We start from the raw sequence: 23,474 nt of genomic DNA, 5'->3' as shown, positions 1-23,474 counted from the left end.
CATTTCTCTTCATCTTAACCCCTCTGTTATGGAGCTTTCAGCTACGGCCGTTCCTATGAGACTAAGTAAGTATTCTTAATAGCAAATGAGCTCCATAGTTGAGAGGATCTTAATTGTTTTATTGGTTTAAATGGCGTTGATTGATTGAAATTATACAGCTGTTGAAGAAGTGCTGGAACTGGCTCAACAACGATGGCTTCGTACCCCTGAATTATGTGAAATACTTGCAAACCATGAAATCCTTAAAATACTTTTTATATCTCAACGACAAGAAAGGCCGACAAGTATTGTTTCATTTTAGACCCCTTTCAAACTTTTTATAAATATTTTGCTAGTTCGTTAATTCGCATTTCTTTCTATTTTCAGATGGTGCATTTTTTGCCATTGGCATGCAAAGGCTTAAAGAGTTTAGGAAAGACGGACATGTCTGGGCTAAAAAGAAGGACGGTAAAACAATTCAAGAATCTCATGAGAACCTCAAGGTTTTTGCAATAATTTGAAAGAGATTTAATATGCATAGGCATTCATTTTTGTAGAATTTATGTTCAAAGCTATCAATTCAGTAGATTAACAAGTTTGAATTCTTTCAGATTGACGGTGTCGATATGATTATCGGTTTGTATGCATACGGAGAAAAAGAGAACAATTTTAGGAGGCGTATATATCGGATGAAGTAAGACATTTTAGTTTTCAGGCGTTGACTGGCATTTGTGATTGCCCCTCTCGATCTTTAGTATAGGAGCATGTTGACGTATGCTCTGTAAAATTAGCAAAAATATTTATGCTTTCTGCTTTTGCAATCTGATCTCTGTCCCTTACACCAGTACCCCATCTATGTCTTTTCAGTTTTTTTTTTTTTTCAGTTGATTTGGAAGTAAATGCTTCAGGTTGATTGAGTTCACTTTTTACCTTTAATTTGAATGAAAGAACAAATTCTTTCTAGACTGATTTCGGTGCCAAGCTGATTGAGTGCTATTGATGCAGGGAACATCCAGATATAGTTCTTTTTCATTACCGAGAAGACAAGGTTAGCTCACATTATACTCTTCAAATGCTGTGGTTAGTTGAGACAAGGTTGCTCCAGGCATTTTGTTAGAGCATTCATGTTGATTTTATTAGGGATGCTGTGACTGTTTGTATGCTATACCCTAAGCTCATGCTCCTTGACACTTGTATATTGTCCCGTGCAGATACAGAGCCATACATTGAGTCTTTTTAATCTTTTTTTTTTTCTGAAACAATCAGGAAAACAGGAAAAATTCTAAACGCGGCAAAAAAATCACAGCAACAGGTTCTTCCTCTGGCATTGTTGATCATAGCAGTAAACAATTGCCTTTGCCTCCACAAGCTGCAGATAGAAGCAACCTAAACATTCAGAAACATGCTGAATCTGCAGGTGCATTGTTGTATCACAGCAGTAACCAATTGGTGCATCGTTCTCAGGTTTTACTTAATAATCATGAATCATTAGTATTGTGTAATTGGTTATAGCAGGTTGTTCCTCTGGCATTGTCAATCATGACAGCTACCAGTTGCCTTTGGCTCCAAAAACTGCAGATACAGGCAACCAAAACAGCGTTCAGGCTAATGCTCAACTTTCAGGTGAATTGTTGTAGATTCTTTATCCATAGCTTTTAGTTTATAATAATTAACCACTGTGGTGTCATGTAATTTTGGTGACAGCAGGTTCTCCCTTTGGCATTGTCAATCATGAAAACTACCAATTGCCTTTGCCTCCAAAAACTACAGATTCAAGTAACCAGAGCAACATTCAGGCAGATGCTGAATCTGCAGGTGCTATATTTGTTGTGGCTTCTTTTATGTTTGAAGTGCTTTCAGTTTATAATTATGAAACACAAGTGCTATTGGTAAGTGCTTTTTTCTCATTATCTCTCAGATTTACAGCAGGATTTGATGCAGATAATAGAAAAAGCAAAATTTTGTGACATCTTTAAATCATTAACAGGTAATCAGTTAATTTGCTTTGATTTATTAAACGATGTGTGTGCCAAAACACCTCTTGCTTACTTTCAGTTTCAGGAGATGGCATGCTACATTATGATTACGAGTTTGAAAACCAGACTTCTCCTCAAGGGACTACAAATGATTTCTTCACCAACCCTGCTACACCTAATTTCCTCCCCAGTCCTACACCTGGTAGCCCGAGTGAATTGTCAGACTTGATGAAGTATATGGAACCGTCTTTGGAGGTGAAGCACCAATAAATATTAGTACTTTTTGACATGAAACTTTTCTTTGTTTACTAAAAAAATTTAGCCTGTAAATCAATCTCATTGTTCCTAGTTCTGAATATGGCTCCATATTGTACAGTCATGTTTTAGATTTTTTTTTTTTTAATTTGTTAGGGAAATAAGAAAAATCTTAAACGAGGGAAGGAAATTCTGGGAGAGCTTCCAGCCGACAGCCCTGGTGAAGGATATCAAGATCACATGAGTTTTCAACAGAACCCAGAGTTGCAGGTAAAGAATGAATGATAGAGCTTGAACCATGTTGCTTTCAAGTCTCAACCGACACATACTCCATTCACATACATTTCTCACTTCTTTTGGTTATACCATGTTGCTCCCACTGCCAAAATGAAAGAATAAGCCAAAGAAACACCATTTATAAACACTTTAAGTAATAAAAATGCATGGAATTAGAACATTGATGTTAATGTTAGTAGAAATGCTATGACTGCTGTGTCATTAGCCTATATCTTAAGCTCATGCTCCATACAGATACAAAACCATAAATGTGATCTTACTTTTTACCTTTTGTTCCTGAAACCATCAGGAAGACTGGAATAATTGTAAACGCAGCAAGAAGTTGCATATCTTGGCGATGCCATGTTCTCTGCCTGACACTGTTCATCATAACATTCAAGGATCTGCTGCATCAGGTTCATTCTTGTAGCACCTATTTTTTCTCAGAGCTTTTAGTATATAATTATATTCATATAACTTTATATCATTTACATCTGTTGTTTATTTTTTGTTTAAGGAGTTCGTGTGCCTTTTGAAAAAGAGATTGAGAATGATTTCCTCCCATGGGCTGGTATACCTGCTATACCTTGTGAATGGCCGGAGTTGATAAAGAATGTGGAGCAGTTTCCAGAAGTGAGATAATAAATATTAGCTCTTTGACACTTGAGCATAATTTGTTACTAATATTTTCTAACTTGATATTTTTTTTCCTTTCACAAGCAGTTTATTTTTCCTGCTGTGAACCCTGTTGATTATTTTGGTGGCATAACAAATGAAAGTCTCCTTATAAGATTTGAAAACATGTTATCTCTAAGCTTTGTCCATCCAAGTGGTCTCGAGAGCAATATGGGCAAAATTTCATTAGAAGAGGTATCAGAAAAACTTCTGTTGTGTTAAATTAATCATTCTTTTAATTTGAATAAAATTTATATGTTGCAGAAATTTCATTTCTGGCTCCAGGAGAAGGCATCTGAAGGTGAAAATGGGGTCACTGTTTTGGATGAGGGTGGTGCAGGTGTGATACACCTAGCAGCTGGTCTTGGCTATGATTGGGCCATAGAAACCTTAATTGTTGATGCTAAAATTGATATCAATTTCAATGATAAAAACGGATGTACTGCACTTCATTGGGCAGCATATTGTGGCAGGTAATAGCTCAGATTTTTCATTTATTTATGGGTTTGATTAGGTATGTTTTCCTTTTTCTAACAAGGATGTGTTTGGATAAACAGAAAGAATACAGTTGAGTTTCTCATCTCTAAAGATGCAGCTCATGCATTACCATCTTTTCCACCTGGTTCCGGGGAAAACACACCGGCGAATTTGGCTTTTGCCGCGGGGCACCAAGAAATTGGTCATTATCTTGAAGAAAAAGTAGAGGCGGCTGTGGCAGCCCTGGAATTTCACTTGGATGAGGACGACTTTTATAAATTATAAATTAAAGATAGCCTTTAAAACTGGTTTTTCTTTTTTTTAAGTTGTTTGGATGAAAAGACTAAATTGTTAGTATATCGCTGTAATAATTTGTTACCATGTGAAAATTGACTGTAAAACCATTATCGTCAAGTTTTTACTTTCTTTTTACCCCACTCGTCCTTCTTTTTTTTTTTTGTTTTTTGTTATGCTCCATCATCAATGTATGTTGACGAAGGTCAAGACTTAAGGGAGCTCCTACCAAATTAGGAAAATTAGATTTGGTATCGTGAAGCCAAATTTTATGATTATGGTTTTGTTTCTTTTTAAGGCCCATTTATTGGGAAAGTGATTTTTAAGCCCTGTCAAATTAATTAGTATCCCTATTTTTTTAGGCCAAAAGATATATTCCCGTTCAAGGTTTAATTAATTCTCAAACATTAACTTAAGTTTTAAAACTTAAATATTCATTCATTAGTTATTAAAAATTAATAAAATTTGTTAAATTTAGAGGTAAAAATACCATTTAACTAGTAATATTAAAATAAATAAAATTTTATCTTATTTTTTCATCTTAATTTTAAAAACTCACGATTTTTCTTCAACCTAAGTTTTGAAAAATTATATTTTCCTTTTAAGGTTTTATTCTTTTTCCTTCCTTCTCCAACAATCATTCTCCGATCATCCTTTCATACCGAGGCTCCCTTCCATCTCCAAGATGAAGACCAATTGTTAGACAACCAGAGGCTACTTATACATCTCTCTCAAGTTGATCAAACTACGAAAAATTAGGCCTCCAAACAAAGCAGTGTCATCTACTCCTTTAAGCCCATCCTCTTCCTGATATCCACCACCAGTTGCATTGTCAGCGATCCACCCGCCAACAGATCCGCCGACATCATGTCCCAGTGATTAAACACACACTGAGGGAACGACTATCCCGAGGTAGTCGTCGTCAATATACTCGAGAATCCGAATGACTTGATCATCGGGAAGTAAGCTTTGATGTTGTAAAGCAGCATTCTCGACCTCTAAATTTCCTCAAACGCATGGCCACGTTTCTAATTAAGAACGTTGTCAATTCCACCTAGGGCTTTTTCTGACTTTTGGATTTCCACCAAGAAATTAAGTTCCAGAAGCCTCGGTTTAGCAGTCAGCTAAGTGGCCTTTGGTTGGCTGAGGATCGGTCTTCGTGTGGAGATGGGAGGGAGCAACGATATGGGAGGTTGTTCAGAGAACAATCGTTGAAGGAAAGAAAATAAATAAACCCTTAAAGGAAAAATATAATTTTTTAAAATTTAAAATAAAAAAATTATAAATTTTAAAAAATAAAGTAAGAAAATGAGATTAAATTTTATTTATTTTAATATTACTAATTAAATAATATTTTTACTTTTAAATTTAATAAATTTTGTTAACTTTAATAGTTGATGAATTAGTATTTAAGTTTTTAAAACATGACAGACAAAAAATTTGGAAATCAACTAAACCTTACGAGGGAAAAAGTCTTTTTGCCCTATTTTAAATATTTTTTTATTTGACTAGAACTTTACTGAAAATCACTAGTAATAACTTCTTAATATATTATTTAAGCTTAAAAGAAAAAAGGGGGACTTCTTAATATACTCATATTCCGGTTTAAAGTTTTTAACTTTTATTTCTTACATAAAAAGTAACTGATTTTCCCATATTTCTCTTTTTAATGAAAATATATAAAAATAATAAATCACAAAAAAAACAGAATCTAAATTTAAAGAAGAAAACATTTTTTTCAATTTGAATTAAGGGAAAATGAGTGTAAACAAAAAAAAAAATTATGCAGTTTGAAATTGGGAGAAAATGGCATAAACAAAAACCCTAATAAAGTTTGAAACAAGAGAAAACATAAAAAAATAATAATAATCAATAAAGTTAGAAAATGGGAAAATATGAGATGAAAACCAAAAACCAAAAACCAAATTAAGTATTATTTTTAAATTAAATAAAGATGTACTTTGTGTTAAGAGATGCTCATAGGTTTGGTGGAGACCAAAAAGAGTTATTATTTAAAGGCCGAAAGACTTATTCCCAGCTAAGGTTTGGTGAAAACGCAAGTTTACATTTGTTAATTTTCAAAATTTTAAATATCATCTATTTATTAAAATTCATTATTAGAGTTAAGAACAAAAATATCATTTAACTAAAAATATTTAAAAAATTAAAAATTTATCACATTCTCTCCTTTTAATTTAAAAATCTAATAATTTTTCTCTACTCAAAGTTTGAAAACTTACTTTTTTCCCACTACGGTTTCATTTTTACTTATCTAAGCCTTCTTCCGTTGCCACTAACGACTACCAATACCAGCTAAAATGGATGGCCCGAAGATCGATGTTTTCTGAAAACTTTGTCAACTCTTTTTCATGACAAAGAGCAATGAAGATCGATGTGAAACATTGATCTTCAATGTCCTTCATCTTCGATAAATGCCAACTAGAGTGTAATTGGTGTGAGATCGGCCTAACTTAAAATAACTTTATTTGGAAGAATGTGTATGTAATTAACCAATAATCCAAGAATTATATAGGCATAATCACTTAAAAGGGTTGGACTTATCTGTCTTAGTATATAAGTGAGGTTTTGATCGAAATTGATATATCTATAAACTAAGCACCTAACAAAGTTAGAGAATTTTTAGTCAAAAATAACCCCTTCTTAAATTAAATTTTACTTAAAATAGGTTCAAAGGTTAGTATCAGTGGCGGACCTAGAATTTTTGTTGATGAAGGGTCTTTAATAGGGGTGGATACAAACCAAATTGAGCCTAAACACCTATTGGTTCTAGTAGGGTTATTTTACCTATACTCAAATAATTATTAAAATTAAAATACCTTTATTCTAAATTAAATTTACTTTTCCACCACCCACGCCATCACCTGATAACACCACTACCATCACCTGTCACCACCCACGCACTTGTCAGAGTGAGACCAAAAGGAGATTAAAGTTGATATGATCTAAGATGTTGAACTTGTACATCATGGAAGTCACACATATTGCCCTTAACGACACCTTGTTGCCACCTATGTGCAGTTGTCACCTTTTAGATATCCTAAATCACAACACACTTTTAGATTTGGATATTTTGAGCTAGATTTTCCTTACTTCCTTAGAAGTTTTGCTACATCATCGACTTGTAATGGGAGCCAACCCTTGTCGCTAATTCACTTGTGTCGATCATTGAAGATGTTGACAACAACTTTCTTGTAATAGTACCTAGAGTTTTTTGATGTGGTTTTATCGTTCTCATTTACTATAGTTTCCCCTTGCCTTATCTCATATGACCTCTTCTCACTTTTATTTTATTGCAATGTTAACCCTACTTGTCACTTCTATTTTATTGCAATTTCAAGCCAACCTTTCACTCTCGTATTACATCTAACATTTGATTTAGTTTAACATAAAAGAAAATTTTAAATTATATCTCAATATTCATTAATAGCTGCCAACATACTAATTTTACCAAATATATGTTACTTTATACCTAACAATCTTTGAGGAACTCTATATTTATGATAATTTTTCATTTTTTCAATCTAGTTAGTAAATACGAAAATGGAAAAAAAAATAATACAAGAATTATATTGGTATAATATAGCAAATGATAAAAAATACATTTGTAAAAAACAATCATAAAATTCAAATATGGAAAAAATACGAAACGTATATATACCAGTTTAATACAACACATCGTCGATAATACATTTTTAAAAATATGATAATATAAATCATAATTTTAATATTTTTCATAGATCACCTAGTTAAAATTAATAATATAACAATTCATATATAAAATATTTAATTGACTATTAAAACTAATATAACATAATACATCATATTCAACCACTGCACCACCAAATGAATACGTAACAAAATTAATGAAAGATTAGTGTCTCAAATCGGTTTATATATTAGACATTAAAGGAATTATAAACATGACAAAGTTACAAACAAACATAAGAACAGATAATAAAAGTTTACCTTTTCGGAGAATAACAAATATGAAGAGTTGAGCTCGACAAATAGAAAAACAACAATCTAGTGTAAAAAAATTATGTAAAAAAAATTGTTGATATTATTATGAGCATGAACCTAAATTGATGAACGTAGAGGTTAGGGATTTGAAAAATAAAAAGTTTTTCTTTATCAGTATTATGGTAATTAATTAAAAATTAAAACGACATTTTCGTATTTTAGATTTGAGCATCGAAATGATGTCATTTTGAATTACTTCAAAAATTAAAAAAAAAAACGAATGAAACAGTTGTTTAATATGCATTTGATATGGGAAACATGTAAAATATGCGTTTAATATGTTTTAGGTTCAAAAATTTAAAATGTCATGTTTAATATGCGAATTAAATGGGAACGTGAATTAAACACAAATTATTAACACTTTTATTAACTAGGTTTTTTTGTAATAAGATGACGCAAACTAGACACATCTAAGGTATTTAATTATTCTTTCAATACTCCACATAAATTTAAAAATAAAAGCAAAAACAAAAGCAACTTTTTCTCAAGCCCTAAGGCCTTTATTTATGTAGTTTTTTTCCAAAGCATACTTTGAAATAATGATATATGCTAGACAATAGATTAACTGTTGTTGCTTCAAAATTTTAAGTTTAAATCATGGATGAACTTAGAAGTCAAATCCTTTGTTAATTTCCTACTGTGCATGAGAACTACGTGACATGGAAGAAAAAAAATTAATAAGTTTTACTTCTCCATTACTGATAGATAGAAGTGGATTCAAATCAAATCAAGTCTGAATATAGATTAACTCGAATTCAGCTTGAAAAGTTTTAAAGGTGGCTCAAGTTGGTGGAGCCACTATGAAGGAAGTTCGGGTTTGGCTCGAAAAGAAAATTTGAGGTGCGTAGCTTGATTTGAGTTCGTGACTTAAATTTAAAAATTCGTAGCTCGAGTTATATACATGTCTTCTTTCACTATAAAGGCCAAATATGTTTAGATATTTTGTTAAAAACAGAATTAAATGCCAAAATTTTCAGACTACAAGCAGAGTGTTTATGTTTCATAAGTCTGGAAATTTAATCTATAGAAAGAGTAATTGAATCATAATTAAATAAAAAAAAAAATTTTAAGTCCAAGATACTGCATAGAGGATGCAAGCCACATTCATTAACTTAGATTACAAATTCAATAAAATCACATGACATCAGCATCCCTAAACAGCCCAACATAATCTTTGTCATTTCATCCAACATTCAGCTAGTTAAATGCAACCACCATACTTACGAAAAATCATACGAACTCCATCACAAATCTCTAACAAACTAATTAACAAACAAAAACATTAGAGATTTTACCATTGAAAATGAAAACTCGAAAATATATGGGACACCATCTAGTGACAACAAGACAAAGATGTGTAATCAGAATCATGACAGGCAAGACGAACTTTGACCAGTTGTAATGACCGTCAATCTAGAGAGACAATGAGAGGAAAAGTTTGAAGGAGAGAGATCACAATGGATTTATGTTCAATTGCTTATTTTTAATCTTAAAATGGTGATGTTTGAATAGAAGAATTGACGATAGAGATTGGATGAAGGTGAGATTTTATGAGTTGTATGTGTGAAGGACAAAGTCTGAGAGAAAATGTTGAACAGAAGGAGAAGGTTAAGAGAAAATGCCGAAAGAAAGGAAAAGGGGTTTTTATATTATGTTAATATACGCAATGTTTTATGTTTCCCAAGCCAACTCTAGACGAATTGTGACTCAATTCGAATTAAACTGAATTGATAGTTGGCTCATGAACCATTTCAAGTCAAATCCTATTTGATTCAAGTTTAACTCATTTTCCAACTTGTATATTGTATGTTGAATTCAATCTGAATTTGCAAAAAATGAACTTGGACCAAACAAAATCGAGTCGAACAATCTTGACTCAAGTCCTAGCCTACTGATTGATAGACTTTGTGAAAAAAATATATTTTAACTTCATTACTAAAGAATTTTTTTTTTTTTTTACTTTTTCCGAACCAGTAACTATTAAATACGAAAGACCTCCCTTCCTTTCTTTTCAATTTTTTAATTAGATTAGTTTATAAGTTCAATAATAAAAAGAACAAACATACTGTTGTGAAGAAAAAGGAAAGGATATGAGAAATCATATTTGGATTCAACTGAATAATTTTTATGTATTTTTAAAAATCAAATTAAAGAATAAACTAAAAGTTTTAAATATTCTAAAAAATATAAAATAAAATAAGAGTGTAATCATAAAAGGGTGAAGGCTAAAAATCACTGCCCATAATGTTGAAGCCCATTTAATATCTGTAGTAAATTTTTAAGCCCATATTAGTTTTTTGCCAAACAGTTCAAAAGAAGTATCAAAAAACTATGTCATAGCTCATCAAACCCTGACAAATGGCGGCGTTTGAAAAACCTTTCTTCTTTTTCCTAACACAAATTCATCATTCAAAAGCTACTAATCCTGAACACGGGCATATTCCTCCATCAATCTGCTCAACATTGCACTGCATTCATTCTCTATCTCACACTGTTCTTCGTAAAACCTGCGCTTCAATGCTGCCATTTTTTCATCGCGGATTTTGAATAACTCCTCTCTCTTCTTCTCAAACATTTCCATTTCTTTGTCTTGTTGATTTATGAACTTTGCCATTCTTTCAGTTCTGTGTAAGATAAACTCCATCAATCAATGCCCAAAACAAAAAATAAACTGAAGTCAAAATATGCAATCTCTGTTTATAATTATATGAACCTTTGGCTTATGTCTTCAGTGTTGGAGGCGATGTTGACTGATTGCTTCACTTTCTCCCGCTCACCCTGCTGTAGCCTTTCAAAATCCTCCTCTTTAGCATCTCTTGCTTCCTGGATTAATCTGATTTGCTCCTTGAAAAACTTCTCTTGGAAGTCCATCTTCAGGAGAATAATCAACCAGTTAAGACAAAATAACTTACTTCGATTTCATCATGGGAAAAACTCATAAGCAACTAAATTTTTACCTCTTCCTTGCTTTCTTCATGCTGCATTTTTGACCTTTGTTTAACAATGCGATTCTCTTCTATTGTCTTTCGCAGCCTCTCACTCACAATACTGAAGGATTCCTCGAGTGTCTTCGAATGCCTTTGCACCTTATCCACTTTGTTCTTGAAATAGATGAGCTGCTGGTTGTCCTCACTCATTTGTCTTATTTGCTGAACGACCATCTCTTGATATGATCTCAACTCATATTTCAGCTTAGATTTTCCTGATGGAATGCAAAGCATGTTAAACAAAGTCAAGCATCATATTTGCAGAATTCTTTATGTATAGATTCTGAAAATACATAAAAAAAAAAAAAAGATATGCTTTAATGGGTCATGTTATCATAAATGTTCACAGTATTTATGCATGTTTCTTACCAAAACCTCGCCTCTATGAATTTCTGTGTATGCAAGATACACACAAACACAAATAATTAGAAAGATATAGAGAGAACCTTGAGCATGCTGATTGAACAGATCGAGATCTTCCTTTATTGCCATAAAACCATATAACTGGCGCTTCCCTCCAGGGATGAATAGTACCTGCTTCCTATTCCAAGAGTCTCTATCTGTTCCTTGATCAGAAAAATGTTTATGCAGACGTTCCGCTTCCAGGTATCCTGCCGCAGAACTTTCAAAAATAAGAACACTCATTCCACGGTGCCCCTGTGGACCATATGAATGTCGAGCCCTCACAGCATCATAAGAGCTGAAGTACTCAAGAAGTTCCTGATTACCCATCCCAATCCACTGAATCCAATACAATAAAAGAATTAGCATGATGATCCAGCAAATGTATTTATGAAATGACTGCACAAACAAGCTGCAGCTATGACCAAATCATAACATTTTAACATTAAATAGCATTTTATTGTAACCTCTATTAACCATACCTTATCATGCTCATCTTTCTCCAACCTGGTATTCAATATGACCACCATGGGCGGCCACACAATCTCATGATCCTTCTCTTCATCAATCAACCCTTTCCACCGACCAAATGATTCAGCAGCAGGAACCACTGAAGTTCCCCGCTGCTGCAACTCCTCATCAAGAAGCTTTGCAAGTTCCCTGTGGAGCTTCACCCTCTTTGCTCCTTTTGTTTTTGCATGGGTCATTAAAGGTTGAAGGCCACGGTACCAGTCAATGGCACCTGGACCATGCTGGCATGCTGGACAGTGCCACTGCCTTTCTGGCTCATTTATCTCTTCAATAGTCAAATTATCCAAACTTTCAAAGAATTTTCTGAACCATCCACTCTTCTTGCGAGTCTCATGACTCTTTTGACTGGTATCTGAATCAAATTCATCACTAAAAAGTTCATCCTCTGAATCATCCAGAATATCAGAGTTGTTGTCGCTGTCATCATCATAATTTTCATCAGCATTATCCTCACATTCATTGTGGACACTTTTGTATTTTTGGCTACCTTTTGATGAAGAACCAACTCTGGATGGCCAGTTCCAACCACGCTCCAAAGGAGGGGGAATCACTGGTTGGGAGGTCATAAAATTTCTTTCAGGCATCCTCTTGGGCAACTGGGGCCTCACACCCCCCCAGATGGGTTGTGTCCTAGATTCTGAAGTATGTGCCCAGGTTTCCACAGGGCCCCTTCCAGATCCATTAAAGCTAGGTTTCCCGGCACTGGTTCCAGCTCTGTTTTTAGACTTCCTTGAAGCCACCTGCCACACACCATCATCTTCAGCTGCGCCTCCAACAACTGGGTTTTCACTCCCTCTTCTTGAACTCATATTCATGCAAAATTCTCTGCCAATCATTGTAACATTTAACAGTGATTAATCCAGGGGAAAAAAAAAAAAGAAACAGTAATATCTATGAAAAGCAACTGCAAGACTAACCCGTCAAAAGATTATAACACCTGAAATCATAAGAGCAAAAAATTAGCGAGCGTCGGCTATTCCCACCTTTAAGCTAAAAAATTGTTATATCACGGTCAAGCTTTTACACAGAAGATAGTAAATATTGTCTTCTGATAGAATGTAATATTACGGATTTTTCTAAGAAATAAGCGACGGAGAGTGATGTCTTCCGAGAAACCGTTTAGTTTCCAATATACAAGTAGGAAAATCTCAATTTCTTATTAATAATCCATAGTTTTTTCTCGGCAACCAAACAGAGGCGCAATAACACAACATTCTTGTGATTAGGTCAGGAAAAATCGTTATATCACAAAAGATTAAAAAAAAATTCAAGACTAATAAACAAAATTGTAAAAAAAGAAAAAAAAAAAAAAGCAGCAAGACTTCATATTTATTCCAGAGCAAATGAAAGACTACCTCGTTAAAAGATCTTAACACCTAAATAATAATAAACATTTATTACTATCTTCTGAGCTAAAGATAGTTCATCACAATCAAGCTTTAACACAAATGATGCCGCAGACAAACACGGAAGATATAAATATTGTCTTCCGATAATAGCAAGAAAATCACAATATTTTTGTGATTGCTCGGTAACCAAACAAAGGCACAAAGACATAACATTCTTGTGATAAAATTAAGTGGAAAAATAAAACAGAAATACTGAACAATCAGAATGAATAAACAACTTAAAAAAAAACAAACAAACAAACAAATCATACCAAAGAGTGTCTCACCTTCCTCAGGCTACCTTCAACAACAATGTCGAGAGCGGTGAAGCACCGGGATTGATTCTATAAAGAAAAATCTGGAAGCAAAAACATCACGCTTCAAACGAAAATGAGATTTAGTTTGAAAGAGAGATCGAGTTAAAGCAAGAAAGGAGAGCCTCAACAGTGAGGAAAATGGCCAGCGACCTGCAGATTCTGTCCCTACTTGGTCTAAAGCGGAATCGTTTTCGACACTTAACATTGGTTGGTTGAATATTTATAAGTCCCTCCTAGCAAATAACATTTCAGTTTTGTCTTGATGAAAATTTGAATCAGTCCTCTTAGGTTTTATTAATATCATATGTAACCCCACCTTGGGATTTATTGCGGTTGCTGTCAATTGATATTCTGCTTGGTGTCGTACTACTTTTTGATTCTAGACAGCCCCACCTCAGCGCTCGAAGTACTCATTCCTTGGTCAAGAAGTAGCAAACATTTTCTTTCTTCTTTAGTTCTTGGACAAATCATTGCCCACCCAAACTTTAATGAAATGAAAGTCTTACTCTTTAAGTTTGAAAAGTTCATTTGTCCTCTTATCAAAAATGTGCAAAATGGAATTTTCAAACTTGAAGGATGTGAAAATTGTTTCATCTAAGTTTGGGTGTGAAATCATTCAAAGATTATATTTGTTATTATTGGAAATTTTATAATTTCTTCTTTTGAATAATTATGAATAATGATTTATAATTCTCAACTCTGATGATCAATTACTTCTATACTTCAAAGTTGTTCCTTATTCGAATTGTTTTCATTGATTTTATAATTTACTTTAAAGTGATTACCATATATGAAATTCAAATAATTAGCGGTGCCAACTGTGCCAAAGAACCAATGGAAAATGAAACCGTCAAGCATCTTAGTTCTTATCCAAAACTGACATCAATAGAAAATAAAACCGTCAAGTATGAAATTCAAATAATGAGCAATATCAACTGTGCCAAAGAACCAATAGAAAACAAAACCGTCAAATATCTTAGTTCTTATCCAAAACTAACCTCAATAAGGTAGGTTTTAGTTCTAAAAGTGGTGGAACCCATATTGTATGGGTAGGTCCTGGTTCAATCACTTCAATGAATTGAAACTAATCCGAAAATTGAATCTAAAATCAAATTATGGATATTAGGTCGTTTAGTGACAAAAGAGAACCAAATAAAGCAAATTTTCATCAGGTGCGAAAAAAGAAAAATAAAATAATAATGTTTTAACCAAATAAAAATACATCATTTATCAAAAGATTATTAATAGGATTGAACCTAAATCAAGTTGGCTCACTCTTAAAAGTCAACTTGCCCCATTTTTTCTTAACTTGAATGCATGTAGATTGAACTCAAGTTGAGTTTCTGGCTTTATTCGTTTATGAAATATAATATCTATAGGTGCGCGGCAAGATTATTTATATCATTTCATATTAAAGTGAGTTGTTGTTGATATTTGGATTAGGTGAAACTGGGTAAGGCTTAAGAATTAAAGACTTAAGTTGTTGAACGGTCATGCATGAATGGTGCAGACCTGTTCATGTCATGTCAGATGTATAAAATGGATAACGTATCACGTTTAATTATTTTAAATGAGTGATGTTTATGATTTGAAAGTCTATTTAAGCAAAATTAATTTGAATGTTATGAAATATTTATATACAATCGGATAACTCTCTTATATTTCATTTTCAATTTTCAATGATAGAAGATTGATTCTGACAATGAGAGAAAGAAATTCGGCATCGAATACATCTAGTTGAGCCCAAGTAGGTTGGAGAATGAATTGGTTTATGTTTTGATAGAAGAATGAATCAGTTTGGATTTGCTAATAATCAACCATGTGGAGTATGTTTTTGTGATTTTATTGAATGGATTAGATAATATGATTTATATGAGAATGTAATCATGGGATATATAGATGAATATGCTAAGAGTTCAATGGATTGATGTGTTCTATGATCATTTATATGAATAGAAATGTAATCTTGTAGTTTCAATGTATGAAATGCTTATACTTGGCATTAGAAATATGTTAGGATGATTATATGTTTGAGTAATGTTGTAGAAAATGAGAAATCTAGAAAAGATAGTCAGATTTATTGTTCCAGATGCATAAGAATGATGTTTCAAGGAAAAGAATTGTTGTGCAATGGCATAAATTATAGTTTTCTACACACACAAATAATTGTACAAAGGACATGTATAGTTGTTCATTGATTAGGGTAAAAACACCAATACGTGATGAATGGAGTATACAAAGGAAATGTATAATTGCTCGTGACACATAAGACTAAATGTGATGAACACCCATGTAGAAGAGTGTATAATCTTTTATTACTGTGAAAAGACAAAACTAGCTTTAAGATTAAGTACGATCATGAATATGAGGTTGATGGGCGTTCATGACGCTAGTGTGAATGACTGTTCAAAGACATGTATGGTCATGCATGTTGATCAAGATATAAATTAAAAAAAAAAAGAAAAAAAGTCATTCATATTGAGTGATAAATAAAGGTTTATTTATAAACGACGAATTGTAGTATAATAGTGAAAGAATGAATGAACATTCACGAAGAAAAGACAATCATTTGTAAAGATATCCTACCAGTATTTAAAAACATTAAAGGCATATATAAATATCGAGTCATTACAAGAGTACATAGCCAAAATGACATCGCTTATTATGTAACCTTTACAAATAAAACTTAATGAAAACGACATCGCAGTGTTACACAAATAAATAATACCCTAGCGGTACCCATTTTAAATGAAACGCTGCGTTTCCTTCCCACTTTATCTCCTACCTTTCCCTTGAGAGTTAAACACTTCTTTAGTCTTCTTCAATCTACTTCGCTTTGGCAAGTTCAACTCTTTTGACTGAAAACCTGTGTTTTCTTTGCTTTGGTAACAAATCTAGCTTTATAAGTTGAGAAAGAAAGTAGGAATAATTGAGGTCCTACAAGTACTGCAGCGCATAAAAAAATAGATTTTATTTGTTGTCCCTTCGATATTTGGCAGTTGCTCTCACAGGTCAAAGAAGGAAATCTGTAGAAAAATTTGTCGCGTAACAAGGAAAAGCGATGATTTTTGCACCAGAAGAAAGAAAGGAAAAAGGCTGCAGTGTTGTATTTGAGATGGTGTCGGGAAAAGAACAGTTACGGTGAGACGAAGATTGAATTCAAAAAGAAAAAATAGTCGTGAATAATTATAATTTTTATTATTTTTATTTTTAAATTATAATTCATATTTAAAAGTAAATAAATAAAATTATTCAAATAACAAAAAAATAAATAAATAAATTGGATGGAATAATTTGGATGAGAAATATTTGTTCTCCTTTGAAAAACTAAATTATTAGACACACATCCTATTGGTTATATGATTTCCCACATCATACCTCTTGATTTTTATTAATATTTTTATTAACCCTTTATATTATATTTTTGGTTCTTCACCATTTCCATTCAAATCGCCTGTATAAGACATAGAATCAACCACATAAGTATAATGTTCCTCGCAAAGCTTAATCCTATAATCATTCATAAAACAATGTATTTAAATTAAATTAAAGATAAATTAATATTTAATTATATAACAATGTATTTATTATCTATAGTATAGTAAAAAATGTGTATATATAAAATTACTCTTAAAATTATTAAGACATTAAATATATTTTTAATATATATACAATAAATATGATAATTATCTTTTAATGAGTTTTAAAAATAATATTTACACCCTCACTTATACTTTACATCTTGACATTTGAACAAAATGTTATAAGTATATTTTGACTGCTAAAATGGATTGATGGAAAATTGGATTTTTTGAACTTAAAAAGTGTGAATCTGTCGTTGTATCAAACCTTGCATGAGAAATCGTCATTTGGCCTTAAATTGACTAAGGGTCAAATTTTAGTTTATGAAACCAAAGGGGAGTTTAAACAACATAAATACAGCCGAACTTGAATATTGTTCAACCGGGTCGGGTTTGGATTCTTCCGAAAATTTCATTAGGGTTTTCAGTAGGGTTTTACATATTTTCTCCCACTCGCTTTCTCCTCATTTTTGCTCAGAATTCACAGCACAATCTCAATGGCCAGCCACAGCAACTTCGAAACCATAGAAAAGCAAAAGAGAATCAAAGAAGAATCCGAGGAAGACGATGAAGAAACTGAACAAGATTGGGATGATTGGAGAGAAGACGATGAAGAAGGCTCAGAATCAGGCTTTCTCTGTCTTTTCTGTGACGCGAAGTACAGTTCGTGCGATGAATTATTTGAGCATTGCCGTTCAAGTCACCATTTTGATTTTCACAGTATTAGAACAGCTTTAAGTTTGGATTTTTATGGCTCCTTTAAGCTCATCAATTATGTTCGCTCAAAGGTCAGTTTCAGATACTTTGAATAAAATCTCCTTGTCTTTTTAAATAATGATTTAAAATTTGTTACAGGTATGACTATTCTATGTTACTACTTAGATTCTTGCAAGTTAATCGTTTGAATATTAGAAATGTGGAGTTTTATTGTGTTCTTGTTGTGATATAATTTGGACTATGTAAAACTTGGACAACATTTTAGAAGGTTATTTAAAAATAGCGAAAATTCATTTAAGCCGTTAGGCTGGTGCTTTTGCGGCGGGTAAAAGGCCATTAGTTTCCTATTTCCCAAACATTGTAGGTTCAGCAAAGCACTATTTACTAACTTAAGTTGACTTTTCTGACTAATTGTAAAAATGAAAAAAAAATAAATCTACTCCTATAAGATAGGAACAACTGCATGTGTTTTCTTAAACTTATAAACATGTAAAACTTGTTGTATTTTTTAGAAATAGTTTTGTAAAAATGCATTTTGGGATTCAGATTTCCTGTTCTCCAAATACAATTTCGATATGTTGTTTTATCCTATTTCTGGATTGGAAAATTAGGAAACAGATGTTGAATCTATGAGAATATAGTATCTTCAATTGAAACAATTCCTATTCCAAAACTCTAATTATGTGGTGCCAAATACAATATTTAGTTTTTATAGTTTTTCTGGAAAGGACATAGTAGTACCTAATAGTGGATTTGATACAAATATTTAGTCATTTTTTTGTTTACTTACAGTTTGTAGAGAAAGGAAAGAAAAAAGAAGGTATTTAGTAAATTTTGGATTTGTGATTATGATGGATTTGGGCAAAGGAAAACTTATATTGCACTAGGTTAAAAAATCCTGCAATGTATCTTTAGCTCTTTTAAGAACATGGTATTTACTCTTCATTTATGTGTTTATCGATAAATATGTCTGTAATCGAATATACTTTAATATATTTTATCCAAAAGAAGAACATAAGTGTTCAAATAAAGAAGATAGACTTGAATCTATATTTATGAAGAAATAAAAATTAATGTGGACTTTTTAAGGTTCAGATCTTCAAGTATTAGAAGTAAAAGGCATATTTTTGATCCCCTGAAGTGAAACCTAGTCATTGAACCTACTGAAGGTGAAACATGCAATTGATTGAATTCATGGTCGTTTAATGGGGTTGGTTGTCAAGTGACCAGGTCGAGTCTATCTATGCAGTTTCTTTGTTGTGATTCATACTCCAAACACAATTAGATATCTACGTGTGTATCAGTAGAATTTTACAACGTGAATTTCTAGTGATACATTACTCCTATAATCAGCTTTACTCTGCATCAGGAGCTTTCAATTTAACTAAACCATGTAATCTGGTTTGCAACATATCACGATCTAATTGAAAAGAGTTTTGCTATTTGGCTACTTTGTGGGTGCTTTGTCAAGAAGTAGGAGGCTTTTTGAAGATAGTATTTGAGAAATATACTAATAGTTTGTTAGATGAAGTCTATATACTTTTCTTTGGGCAGTGGTCTCAAAAGCTTTTCAAGATAACTTTTTATTCATGTACTAAATTTCGGAGTTTGGGTTTATTTTGTGCTATTACCATTAATTTTTTAGTTTTATATAGCTTTAAATTCTGAGTTGCTTTATGCGTACAATATTGATATTAGAGTTGATCTCTAATTCTTGTGTACTGTGCTCTCTTTTGTAGTTATCCTCTTCTGATAATTATAGTTTCTTTGTTTCTTCTCTAAAGAAGAAGAGAAAAATGTTACCATTACAAGGTGGATTACATCTTACTTCTGTGCTGTGGAAGTTGATGGATTGGTATTTTCTTATGTCTGTCTTTTCCTTTTGTTTGCCAGGTGGCAGAACATAAATGTTGGAGTTGTGGGTTTACTTGTCAGTCCAAACAAGATCTACAGAATCATTTGCATGCAACAATCGATGTCAAGGACATTAAACTTCTCTGCGACGATGATAGATATCTGAAACCAGTCATGCAAGATGATAAGCTCTTGTATAGTTTTGGTGATGATGAAGGTGAAGATGACTATGACACGGCTTTTGACAAAGAGGAGCTTATGAGGAATTTGGGGAATTTTGAAGAGATTTGCATCGATGATGAGAATACTGGGAAGCAATGTGCATCAAGTAATTTCTCTCTTACTGAAAATGGAAAGAGAGAAGATGCTTCTACTTCCAGTGTACATCTAAATGTGGCAAATTCTTCTGAAAAAGTGATAAACAATGGCATGGATTTGAAAGCATGTGTCGGGACATCTTATATGAGGCCAAGAGATAAGGATTCAAGACTCTCTCTTGTGAATCTTGCTGCAAAGGACATAAAGAAAGTTAATGATAATTATTTCAGTTCTTACAGTTCATTTGGCATTCACAGGGAAATGATAAGTGATAAGGTATTAATATGATTTATTTGCCTTTGGTGGAAGCAAAATTTTTATTGTTGTTTATTTTTTGCTAGAAGCAGGTATGCAAGCTTATTTGTTTTTTCTTTTGATACTATAATTAGACTTTTGAGATTCATGTAATCTAGTTATGTAGGTGAGAACGGATGCTTATAGACAAGCTATTTTGGAAAACCCTTCTCTCCTGAAGGGTGGTCTTGTGATGGATGTAGGTTGTGGGACTGGCATACTAAGGTGAGAACCATATGCAATGTGAGTTGTTTGGTAGAAACAAACACGTTTTCTTTAAAAGCTTGTTTTGTGCAGTTCAGAATTTTTATCTGATGTGGAGTTTGTTTCCTGAAAGATATAGGGAAAATTAAATTATTGATCATATGGTTGTTTGTGATCTTTTAATCATTACGAGTCTTCTTTTATTAAATAGAACCATAAGTCTGAAAAATATAGGAAAAATGAAAGAGATCAATAGAGTTCATGAAAAAAATAATGGGAAATGCTAGAAAAGAAAAAAAATGAATTTAATACTTCAAGAAAGTATTATTCACCTTCTGAAAATTCTTTTGTTATGTAATCAGTTAAAAGCATTTAATGGTTGAATATTAAAGCATTCTATCTGTCTATCTATCTATATTCCTTTAATTATTATTTCAAGGATTAGTAATTTTCATCTCCACATACAATTTATGTGATAAACTGCCCAACGTTAAAAAAAAAATTGTAAGAGTCTACTCATCTCTAATATTTCTTGCCCAATTTATATGTTCACTGTTGATTAAATCTGTGAGGATTATCTTGTACATTTTTATTAAATTTGTTTTTGGTGCCACTAGTCTTTTTGCAGCTAAGGCAGGGGCTTCCAGAGTAATTGCAGTTGAAGCTAGTGAGAAGATGGCTGCTGTGGCAACTCAGGTGAAAAACTTATCCATTATATGCTTCTTAGACTCAGTTGTTGATTCTAACATTTATTTGCCTCTTTGTTGGTTGTTAATTGCAGATTGCAAAAGATAACGGCCTTTGGCGGAATAGACCTCAAAGTGAAGGCAATGATAGCAACACCGGGATAATAGAGGTAGTTCAGGGAATGGTTGAAGAAGTTGGTACATTCATACAAATTCAACCTCATAGTGTCGATGTATTAGTGAGTGAATGGATGGGCTACTGCCTACTTTATGAGACAATGCTCAGTTCTGTTCTTTTTGCCCGAGATCAATGGTTGAAGCCTGGAGGTGCTATCCTCCCAGACACAGCAACTATGGTAAGTTCTCTATGATTTACCATTGGATGCTGAAAATATTCATTGGGGTTTCCTAATTGAAACTTATTTGTTACTCCTATGCCCCTTTCAGTTTGTTGCAGGATTTGGTAAAGGTGGTACCAGTCTTCCATTCTGGGAAGATGTTTATGGTTTCAATATGTCTTGCGTAGGCAGAGAACTTGTTCAAGATGCTGCTAAAATTCCTATTGTTGATGTGGTAGATGATCGTGATTTGGTGACCAATGCTGCAGTTCTGAAGGTTAGCCTCTCACTCCATTTTCCAAATTTCCAAGATACTTGCACTATTAATGGAACTCCAATTGCTTTCTGTTCTGTAAACTTGTATATACTTTGTAGATATCATACCTGATTCGTAGATCTGCTTCACTGTCCCAGTAGTTATATGGGTTTGAGGATCCATTGAAAATATTTCTGTGGACAAAACTGAAGAGAAATCTGTCGAGAATTTATTCTTTTTGAGTGAATGAGAAATCTTTAACAATTTGATCACATTACAGAGTTATTTATTTGATCACAAGTTAGTTTTGAGGATGGACTAATGTGCTGAATTATTTTATTAAGAACTTTGATTTGGCAACAATGGAACCCGAGGAAGTTGATTTCACTGCAAGTGTTGAGTTGGAACCAGCATCAGTTTGTTCAACAAGCAACTCCATGGAATTGAAATCTACAACAACCTGGTGCCATGGGGTGGTTTTATGGTTTGAGACTGGATTTACCAGCAGATTCTGCAAAGAAAAGCCGGTTGTTTTGTCAACATCGCCATACACTGCCAAAACACACTGGGCACAGACTATATTCGCTTTCCAAGAACCCATAGCAATTGGATCTGGAAACTCCAATCCTTCAACAGCAGTTGGTACAGATGCCTCTCCTGTGAAAAGAATGCATTTGCGCATCAGCGTTGCCCGTGCTACTGAGCATCGTAGCATTGATATCTCCCTGGAAACATCTGGATATGCTGCTGATGGACGGAAACGTAGTTGGCCAGTACAAATATTTAATCTATCATAGAGCATTATAATGGATCAAAAACAGAGGTCATCCCCACTGGCATATTTTACTTTTTGCTTGAGTGAGGATACGGTTTTGATAAATTTTGTATGCTGATTTTGATCTAATTTGAATGGTCCCTTTATGTTAACACTATGAATTATTCTTTTAATATGCTTATTGGAAACAATAATACTATATTTACAATTTTGTGTAGAATTAACAATATGTTAATATGTTATTGATATTGTTTTATCTTTAATTTTCATTTATTCAACCACATGATTAGGGGTAGATATGAATTGAGTCGAGTTCGAGTATTCTTTGGTTCGAATTCAGTTTGAATAAAAAATAGTTTTGTTTGAATCTGTCAAGTCAATATTAAAGGTAATTCAAATTCGGTTAAAATAAAAATAGTTTATTCAAGTTAAGTTTGAATTTATAGCTCAAATTTATTGTTTGGATATCTAGTTCAAATTCATGGTTTATTAACAAAATGACGTTGTTTAACAATTATTTAACATAATTCGAATCAAATCACTAGTTGAATTCAAATTGAATTTAGTCATCTATACAATTTGCGAGTTAGATCGAGTCTAACTCTCTATAGCTCAAATTCGGTTCAGTTTTAAAATAAATTGAACCTCTTGATTCAAACTCAATTTATATTCAAAATAAACGAATTTGAATCAAGTCAAATTGAGTCAAATCGGTTTTTCAGCCTAAACTAGCTCGATTTGGGTCCAATTCTATACATGGTAATATATCATTATTAATATATAAAATTGTATACATAACATTACTCTAGGAAAATGATGGATGTCGCCGATACAAAATGGGCCACCGAACATG

General features: G+C 32.7%; 3 protein-coding genes across 5 annotated transcripts; 2 read left to right on the top strand and 1 right to left on the bottom strand.

Annotated features, from left to right (window-relative positions):
* Positions 1 to 2,043: 2,043 nt before the first annotated feature.
* LOC123193728 lies at positions 2,044 to 4,075 on the top strand. The gene is made up of 7 exons (XM_044606813.1): positions 2,044 to 2,210; positions 2,367 to 2,480; positions 2,797 to 2,902; positions 3,004 to 3,119; positions 3,210 to 3,356; positions 3,426 to 3,634; positions 3,719 to 4,075. The coding sequence occupies exons 1-7, from the start codon at positions 2,049 to 2,051 to the stop codon at positions 3,921 to 3,923; spliced, it is 1,059 nt and encodes a 352-aa protein (XP_044462748.1). The 5' UTR covers positions 2,044 to 2,048; the 3' UTR covers positions 3,924 to 4,075.
* Positions 4,076 to 10,192: 6,117 nt separating this feature from the next.
* Positions 10,193 to 13,807, bottom strand: LOC123193066 (protein SUPPRESSOR OF GENE SILENCING 3-like). Of its 3 annotated transcripts, none has more exons than XM_044605853.1 (7): positions 13,569 to 13,807; positions 12,811 to 12,883; positions 11,845 to 12,718; positions 11,407 to 11,701; positions 10,931 to 11,175; positions 10,687 to 10,844; positions 10,193 to 10,597 (listed from the first exon to the last, which is right to left on the bottom strand). In XM_044605853.1, the coding sequence occupies exons 3-7, from the start codon at positions 12,706 to 12,708 to the stop codon at positions 10,393 to 10,395; spliced, it is 1,767 nt and encodes a 588-aa protein (XP_044461788.1). In that variant the 5' UTR covers positions 12,709 to 12,718; positions 12,811 to 12,883; positions 13,569 to 13,807; the 3' UTR covers positions 10,193 to 10,392. The 3 variants fall into 3 exon arrangements, with proteins under 3 accessions (XP_044461788.1, XP_044461786.1, XP_044461787.1); XM_044605851.1 differs by having other exon boundaries at positions 12,811 to 12,830; XM_044605852.1 differs by lacking the exon at positions 12,811 to 12,883.
* A 3,758-nt stretch (positions 13,808 to 17,565) lies between these two features.
* LOC123193065 (probable protein arginine N-methyltransferase 3) lies at positions 17,566 to 22,841 on the top strand. The gene is made up of 7 exons (XM_044605850.1): positions 17,566 to 17,967; positions 19,790 to 20,344; positions 20,490 to 20,587; positions 21,184 to 21,262; positions 21,348 to 21,608; positions 21,700 to 21,867; positions 22,191 to 22,841. The coding sequence occupies exons 1-7, from the start codon at positions 17,677 to 17,679 to the stop codon at positions 22,641 to 22,643; spliced, it is 1,905 nt and encodes a 634-aa protein (XP_044461785.1). The 5' UTR covers positions 17,566 to 17,676; the 3' UTR covers positions 22,644 to 22,841.
* The last annotated feature ends 633 nt before the right edge of the window (positions 22,842 to 23,474 follow it).

This window comes from Mangifera indica, chromosome 12, assembly GCF_011075055.1.
Source record: "Mangifera indica cultivar Alphonso chromosome 12, CATAS_Mindica_2.1, whole genome shotgun sequence".
Lineage (NCBI taxonomy): Eukaryota > Viridiplantae > Streptophyta > Magnoliopsida > Sapindales > Anacardiaceae > Mangifera > Mangifera indica.
The sequence above is the reverse complement of the archived record's forward strand: the minus strand, read 5'-3'. Positions and strand labels throughout refer to the sequence as shown.

Coding starts and splice junctions, on each gene's coding strand:
- LOC123193728 (XM_044606813.1), top strand. CDS start 2,049: ATGCTACATTATGATTACGAGTTTGAAAACCAGACTTCTCCTCAAGGG. Junction 2,903..3,003: donor TCAAGGATCTGCTGCATCAG/GTTCATTCTTGT, acceptor TTTTTGTTTAAG/GAGTTCGTGTGCCTTTTGAA. Junction 3,120..3,209: donor ATGTGGAGCAGTTTCCAGAA/GTGAGATAATAA, acceptor TTTCACAAGCAG/TTTATTTTTCCTGCTGTGAA.
- LOC123193066 (XM_044605853.1), bottom strand. CDS start 12,708: ATGAATATGAGTTCAAGAAGAGGGAGTGAAAACCCAGTTGTTGGAGGC. Junction 11,702..11,844: donor AGAAAGATGAGCATGATAAG/GTATGGTTAATA, acceptor TATTGGATTCAG/TGGATTGGGATGGGTAATCA. Junction 10,598..10,686: donor ACTGAAGACATAAGCCAAAG/GTTCATATAATT, acceptor TATCTTACACAG/AACTGAAAGAATGGCAAAGT.
- LOC123193065 (XM_044605850.1), top strand. CDS start 17,677: ATGGCCAGCCACAGCAACTTCGAAACCATAGAAAAGCAAAAGAGAATC. Junction 20,345..20,489: donor GGGAAATGATAAGTGATAAG/GTATTAATATGA, acceptor CTAGTTATGTAG/GTGAGAACGGATGCTTATAG. Junction 20,588..21,183: donor TGTGGGACTGGCATACTAAG/GTGAGAACCATA, acceptor TGGTGCCACTAG/TCTTTTTGCAGCTAAGGCAG.